At 41.6% G+C, this 8,424-nt stretch overlaps 1 protein-coding gene across 1 annotated transcript in view; it reads right to left on the minus strand.

Moving 5' to 3' along the window:
- Nucleotides 1-8,424, minus strand: part of DNAH5 (dynein, axonemal, heavy chain 5) — a 382,826-nt gene that overhangs the window by 39,082 nt on the left and 335,320 nt on the right. The window contains exons 72-73 of the mRNA XM_006895016.1: nt 4,162-4,381; nt 198-403 (exon numbers count right to left, since the gene is read on the minus strand). Coding sequence (XP_006895078.1) covers nt 198-403; nt 4,162-4,381 — 426 coding nt within the window. The remainder of the gene's footprint in view (nt 1-197; nt 404-4,161; nt 4,382-8,424) is intronic.

The following is an 8,424-nucleotide window of genomic DNA, read 5'->3' on the forward strand; positions in this document are numbered from 1 at the left end:
AATAATAAAATAATAATAAAAATGTGTCCTTGATTCACTCTAAATGTAAAGTAATGTGGCCCAAGTTGCTATGGCTTAATAACTTATCAACAAAGAAAATCACCACAATCACATGATTTATCCCAAAAGTGCAGTGGCCAGATGAGCTTGAGAGCCCCGGTTCCCCAGCAGCAGTAATGAGAGGGGCTTCTCTATACCTTTTTGATATCCATATCATCCAAGTGGTTTTGGATAAACTGCACAGTAGCATTGAAGTCGGCTTGATTAAACTCATAGGGTATGTTCCAGCCAAGTGGACCAAACTTGCGCCTTTCCTGAACCGTGGAGTGAAGGAAGGCCACTGCGTACAGCATGGGCTTCCACTGGGCCGCAGTGCTCACGTCCAGCAGGTCCTGGCTCACGCCTAGTGGACGGGAAAAGAGGCATCACTCTTTGTTTCGATTATTTTAATAACATAATTTTTTGTCATTTTCTGATACAAAACTTGGCTCATTTTTTATTTCTTTTTTTATCACAGTCTCATGACAATGGTAATTTGACATTTGAATATCCAGAGGACCTTTCTCTCTGAAAAAAATATTGCCAAGAGATTTTGGTGATACTAAGCAGGGAGCTCTGGTGGCCCAGTGGTAAGGAGTTGTGTTGCCAAGCCAAAGGCACATTGTTCAAATCCACCAGATGCTCTGTGAGAGACAGATGGGCAATCTTCCTTCTGTGTGATTGACTGCCTTGCCTCTGAAAACCCACGAGGGCCAGCTAGTAGGTTTCAACTTGGTGGTGGTGGTTGTTGCCACGTGCCATCAAGTTACCTGCAACTTGACTCTGTGTACAACACCTCTGAAGCCTGCCCCGTCCTGAGCCCATCTCACTGACTCTGACACACCTACCCCCATTATCATAGTCAACCGTGTCAATCGATCTCATCTGGGTAAATAACAACAACAAGAAGCCATCAGTGCTCTGGTGACTACAGCGAGTTACACAGCGGACCCAAAGGCTACAGTGGATCAGCTCCTCCAGCAGCTCGGAGGGAAGACAGCTGAGCAATCTGCTCTAGTTCTCATTCAACAGCCTGGGAAACCAGCTGAAGGTTCACCATGAATCAGAATGGATTCAACAGCAAGGAGGACGAGGGGCTAGCTGAATAAGGCATCAGATACTGCATATCTAACAAGGTAATGTGAGCCTCATATAGAGGTGGATAGATGATAATAGCAAAAAAGAAATATCGTAATTGAGTCCTATCTTTGGGGTCTTATCAATGGGCTTCTTGTCGTTGTGCATTGTCAAGTAGGAATGGACTCACAGCTGACCCTCCAGTGGGTTTTCAGGTATTCTGGGATTCCCATTCTTCTCAAGGTTAACCACAATTTGTCATGATCCACAAATTCAAATACCTTTGCTTAATCAACGAAACACAGATATACATTTCTCTGGTACTCTCTGCTTTCTGCTGAGAACCACCTGATATTGGCTTCGGTGTCCTGATGCTACAGTCTCTTCTAAATCCAGCTTGCACTTCTGGCAGTTCTTGGTTGCTTGGTTGTGCCAGGTTAGGTTTTTGGGGTTTGTTATTGTTGTTCTTTGTTTGCATAATCCTCTGCAGGATTTTGCTTGTGTGTGATATTAGTGATATTGTTTAATAAGTCTTACTACACTCTGTTGGATCACCTTTTTTTTTGAATGGGTATAGATATGGGTCTCTTCCAGTCAGTGCCAATATCTTTTCATATATGCATACTACATTATCTATATGTTGGTTGTTAATATAACGATTTTGAAATTTTATACAGAATAACGTTGTACTGTTCATGTTGCTACCATCAAGTCTCTTAGGTAACAACCTGGAAATGTAGCTAATATATAACACTTAAACTGGCAAATGGGAATAGATTAGAGAATAGATTTTAATAGTGGCTACCAAAAGCAGGGAAAAAGGCAGTATTGGCTTAATTACCACTCTTTTTGTGTGTTGTGGTTAGGTGCCATTAAGTTGAGAATTACTCATAGTGATACTATACACAAAGAGATCTGAGCCCTGGTTTGTCCTGAACAATCCTCAAAATCTCTGACACACCTGAGCCCATTACTGCAGTCACTGTGTCAATACCCGTGGTTGAAGGCCTGTACTCTCCTTAGCTTTCCCTCAACTTTTCCAAGTATAATGTACTTCTTCAAGGATTACCCATAAACATGTTCAAAGTATATGATATGAAGCTTCACTATCCTAACCTCCAAGGAGAACTCCAGCTGCACTTTCTCCAATACATATCTGTTTGTTCTTTTGGTAGTTGATGGCTCATTCAGCACTCTTCTCTAAGACCACATTTTGAAGCATTCTTCTGTTATTCCTTATTCGTTGTCCAGCTCTCAGCAGGGATTGAAAAGACCACAGACTGAATCAGGCACACCTTAATCCTCAACCTGACATCATTGCTCCTCAATAATTTACAGAGTTCCCTGACTGCAGACTTTTCCATTGCAATATATCTCCTGATATACTGACTGCTTTGCCAAGTGTATTGATTGTGGAACCAAGTAAGAGTAAATCATTGACAATTTCAATCTTTTTTCCATCTATCATGATGTTGTCTATCTGTCCATTGATAAGAATTTTTGTTTTCATGACATTGAGGTGCAATTCATATCAAAGGCTGTATTCTTTGCTCTTCTGCAGCAAGTGCTTTAAGTCCTCCTCACTTTAAGCAATCAAAGTTTTGTCATCTGCATAATGCAAGTTGTTGATGAGTCTTCTTTCAATCTAGATGTCACATTCTCCTTCACAGGGTCCAGATTCACATATAATTTTTTCATCATACAGATTAAAAAGGTATGTAGGAAGAATACACACACACGTTTCCTAATTTTAAACCATGTGGTGTTTCTTGCCGTGTTCTCACAATAGCCTTTTGGTCTAGGTATAGTTTTTACATTAACACAAAAGTGCTCTGGGATTCCCATTCACAAATTTAGCCATAATTTTTTTATGATCCACACAGTCAATGCCATGTCACTGTCATTAAAGCAGAAATAGACATTCTTCTGGTGTTTACTTTCAGACATAATCCATGTGACATCAGCAATGAAACCTCTGATGTCACGGTGTCTTCTAAATCCAGCTTGAATTTCTGACATTACTCATTTACTTTTCATTTTAAAAATGTGGCAAACTACAGAACACATCATGCCTCATAAAGCAGAGGGTCAGTAAATGAAAGGAAGATCTTTCACAAGATGGATTGGCACAGTGACTGCAGCAACGGGTTAAAGCATGATGGAAATTGTGAGGATGGGGCACAAGAGGACAAGCTTCCAATCTCTCACCCACAGGTTCACTGTGAATCAGAGTCCACACGATTATACCTAAGAATAGCAGGATATCTTTGTTGTTGTTAAGTGCTGTCAAGTCGTAGGCGACTTATAGCGACCCTATGAACCCTATGAAGGAAAGTCATCGACACTTGCGTGACTTTTATCCTTTCTCCAGGTTCATAGGGTTTCTGGAGGCAAGCTATTTATGGAAGAGGATGCCACTCCTGCTTCCAAACAGGATATGTGGCACTGAAAAAAAAATCAGTCTCATTTTTAAGTGTACAAATTTAGGGACATTCATTAAGTTCACAATGTTGTAAAATCATTACCACTATTTCCAAAATTTGTTTATTTACCTCAAAGGGAAACTCAGGGCCCCTTGAGTTATAACTCCCATGACTTCCTATCTACAACCTCAAATAACCACTATTAAACTCTTGTCTCTACACTCACCAGGTCTGGCTATTCCGTACAAGTGAAGTGATCTAATATTCTGGTACACACACTCACTAAAGTGGAGGTTGGCTATAAGGTCAAAGCAATGTCTTCTCTTTGAAGGGCATGGAACACAAAGACAATACAATACAAAATCATTACATTGAATGTTAACGTACATGAGCAAGGTGTCAAGCTGAAGAATCTAAGTGGAGGAATTTGGAGGAAATCTAATCTGGGAATCGTAAACTTTGAGCCCCTAACATTTCTCAGACACACTCTACACGGAGCTTTGTTGAAGCCGACTATGATCACCCTTAATAACTGGACGATTTGCTATAACTATATCCTAATGAAGTTCATTACAATTTGCTTAAGAAAATCATTAAAGTGCACACACTTGCGGAGACTCACCACCATATGTTCTTTTCAGTCCAGCCCGGAGGCCCTGAGGAGGCTCGTTGGCAAATTTAATGGACATCTGAAGGAGGGTGATGGGAAACTGCTTATGAACCTCGGTGGTCATCCAGAGGCGGAAAGCATCGTGTACAGTCTCGGTCTCCATAATTATGTCCATTAGCTCATCCATGAAATTGAGTCCCAGATGGCAGTTCTGCAGAAGTGCCCATCCACCCTAAGCCAACAATAGCAAATGAAAAAGAAACTGCATTATGTAGTACCAAGAGACTTAAGTTCATAAGTTCTATAGAAATTAAGTCATTAAAATGGCATAACAAAGCACAGTAACCAGAACAAAGCTGCCTGCTATCAAGTTGACTTCAACTCCTAGCAGCTCTGCTAGGCAGCTCTGGTGGCCTCATGACAAGAAACTATGCTGTAATCCCAAAGGCACAGGGTTCAAGGTCACCAGACACTGCATGGAAGAAGGATGGGCACTCTCCCCCTGTGTGATTACTCTGAAAACCTGCAGGAAGGTCAGCTATGGACCAGTTCTGATTCTACAGTACACAACAACAACAACAACAACAACAAGAGCATCCCTACTGGACAGAGAAGAATTGGCCAAGAGAATTTCCAAGGGTACAGTGTTTACATATTTTTACAATTGTCTCTAGTGGAGCAGCTCTTGGGTTAAAACCTTTGATCTTTTGGTTAGAAGGTTATCATTTTAACAACCATATCATGTATACTTTTAAAGAAGCATGTTCTAATTATTGTAAGCTCTGCTGGAGAAGAGTATTGAATATACCATGAACTGCTAGGAGAACAAACAGGTTCATCATTGAGAGGGTAAAACCAGGCTGTTCCTTGAAGATAAGGATTTTGAAGCTCCATCTGATGTACTTTGGAAATGTTGAAAGGAGGGACCAGTCCTTGGAGAGGGACATCATACTTTGGAAGATGAAGGGACAGAGCAGGAGGGGAAGACCCTCGATAAGACAGGTTGACCCAGTAACTGGGGTAATAGAGTTACGTGTGTCAGAGACAATGAGATTGGCTCAAGATAGAGCAGGGCTCAGAGCTGTTGTACACAGGGCTGCTATGAGTTGCAAGCAACATGATGTCACATAACAACAACAACTGGTGGTAGAGGCCATAGCGAGTTGTGCTGCTAACCAAGATCCCATGTTGGAGCTCTGGTGGTATAGTCTGTAGGGAATCACACTGTTAACTCCAAGGTGGAGCCTCTCTGCTTGTTCCAATCCACTTGCGGATCTGGGGGAGAAAGTTGAGCAATCTCAATTACAGTCTTGAAAACTTGCAATTTACAGTCTCATAGAGTCAGCGATGAATTGGTTCCATCTTGACAGCAGTGTCATTCCTAGTGCCCTCAAGTAGGCTCCAACGCACAGTGACCTCATAACCAACAAAATACTACAGTATCCAGTCCTGGGTCCTCCTCACAATCCTTACTATGTTTGGGCTATTACTGCAGTCACTGTATCAAGCCATTTCAAATTAATCTAGGTCAAACCTGAGGAAATAAGATGTGATTTTTCTTTCTTGCTCCATATATTTGTCTCACCACATAAAAGCACACCAGCTGAGTAACAGCACGTGGCAGCAGCCATGAAAATAACCAACACGAAACATAAAAAGAGCTAATATCTCTTCCAAGTAAAAGTGGTTGATGGAAACATCCAGGTTAGAGAGCAGCTACTTCACAGAATCCCATTACAACTACAATATAGATATAGTGATAGAGATAGAGATGTAGATGTACATGCAGATGCAGAGACAGAGGTAGAGAAAGAGATAGATGATGTAGATGTATATATAGAGATAGGCATAGACATAGATGAAAGAGATAGAGATAGAGATAGAGATAGAGATAGAGAGAGATTAAATAGATATAGATATATTAGAGATAGAGATTAGATAGAGATATAAATATAGATGATATAGACATAGACATAGATATATGGATGGAGGCATGAACGGATATTTTACGGCATGAACTTCCAAGTATTAAAAAAGTGAGAGTGAAGACAGAATCAATACTATTTAAAACAGACAGGCTCAAGGGCACCTTAGTGGCACAAACAGCATATTGACTGAAAGGTTGGCAAGCCAAGTTCACCCAGAGGTACCATGCTCTGCTTGGAGAAACCATCCACTGAAGATCCTATGAACCACAGTTCTACTCCGGGACACCATGGGTGGGCCCTACTCCATAGCCCAAAACAAGAACCACCTAACACCATCTGCTAGGGTTAGAACAGACTCAAGGAAAGGCAAATCAAAATCTGGCCCTGAGGAAAATGGGAATGAAAGCGAATCTACAGAGCATCACTACGAAAACACTCAAAACTAAATGACACTCAGTGACCCCTCAGAGGCGAGAGGAGAAGATTCAGCTGAAATAGGAATCGGTTGTTGTTGTTGTTGTTGTTGTTGTTGTGTACCATCAAGTTGGAAGCAATGCATCACTGACCCTCTGGTGGGTTATTAGAGGCAGTTAAACACACAGGAGGCGATTGCCCGTCCTCATGCAGAGCAGCTCGTGGCTTTGAACTGCACGCCTTCAGAATTGCAGCACAGCTTCAGCCACTAGGCCACCAGAGTTCCCCTGTGATAAAATAAGAATGTGGCTGAAATAAGAGTGTTGTTGTTGTTGTTATGTGCCGTCGAGTCGCTTGCGACTCATAGCGACCCTATGTACAACAGTCCTAAACTCTGCTCCGTCCTGTGCCAATCGCACTGTCTCCAACACATCCATCCGATTACCCCAGTCACCGAATCAATCCATCTCCTAGAGGGCCTTCTGCCTCCCCTAATAAAAGACTGACAGCTGATTTTTGCTTCAAAAATAAATAGGCATAAAAAAATAAAACTAAACCCACTGTTGTAAAGTCAGTTTTGACTCCCAGTAACTTTCCTCTGGATATTCATGAGAGGAGACTGTCTACCTTTCTCCACAAAGTGGTTGGTGGATTTGAACGGCTGACTTTTCAATGAGCAGCCCACTATGTTAAACGTTACGTCAACAGGGCTTAAGTACTAAGCTGTCGTTGCTGTGTGCTTACATGCCGTCAATGTGACTATGACTCTTAACAACTTTATGGACAGCAGAGCAAAACCCTGCCCTGTCCTGCATCAACCTCAGTCATTCCATCATGCTTAAGCCCCTTATTACAGTCACCACATCAGCTCATGTTATTAAGGGTCTTTCTTCTTGTTGAGGTATAGACAGCCTCCTGAAAACTGGTGAAAGAAACTTTTCCAACTGAATTTTGAGAGACACAAGCTCCCTTCTTACACTAAGTTTCTATAACACTGGCAGGTACATTCTAAGTAGCAGTGTATTCTCGATGCTCTGGCCACCCCAAATGCAGGATTCTTGACAGATAAGAAGCCATATACTTTGGACACACTTTTTCTCTGCTATAAGAATATTATTGAGAATGTAAAGCTACTCAGGAAGAAGTTTAGGTCATGCAATAATAATTTTGTCAAACAGGGCAATGTTCAGATCTGCTATTCATAGGATCACTGTGAGTCTTAACCCCTAGTAACAACAATCTACAGAACTATCATTCCTAAAATGACCAATAATGCACATTTTCCAATTCACAGTCAGCAATTATTTTTGTCTCAATTAGATTGGACAAGATAGCCTGGGGACTGTTGGTGGCACACATAGTGGAAGGCTCATCTACTACTCGAAGAGTTGGCAATTAGCACCCACTCCGGCTCCTTGGACAAAAAGTCTACTGACGGGTTACTGAGAGATTAAAGGCGCTGAAGCCTTAGAAAATGATAGAAAAACAAGTATGTCACCTTAAACACTAAGCTGCACTTCAGTCAAGCACTGTCATGACTGCTGTTAGAGGCCATCAAGCAAAATACAGATTGAAATCCCGCCCTATCCTGTATCTCAAGACCAATGGTGCAGTCACTATGTTAATCCGTCCTCTGCCAACCCGTCTTGTTGAGGATGTTCCTCTTTTTCTGACCATCTACTTTCACAACCTGATGCCTTTTTCCAAGGACTGTCACCTAACACAACCTGCTCAATGTATGTGAGACCAAGTTTCACCATTCTGGCTTCTAAGGACACCCTGGTCACACTTCCTCCACAATTCATTTGTTTGTTCTTTTGGAATTCCATTCAATACTCTTTACCAACATCAAAGGCATCAATTCTTCATTCTTCCTTAATTCACTGCTCGACCTTCACATACTTAGGAAGTAACTAAGTATCAGGATGGATGG

The sequence above is a fragment of the Elephantulus edwardii genome, unplaced genomic scaffold (genome assembly GCF_000299155.1).
Source record: "Elephantulus edwardii isolate Elephantulus edwardi_28Jun2011 unplaced genomic scaffold, EleEdw1.0 scaffold00153, whole genome shotgun sequence".
Lineage (NCBI taxonomy): Eukaryota > Metazoa > Chordata > Mammalia > Macroscelidea > Macroscelididae > Elephantulus > Elephantulus edwardii.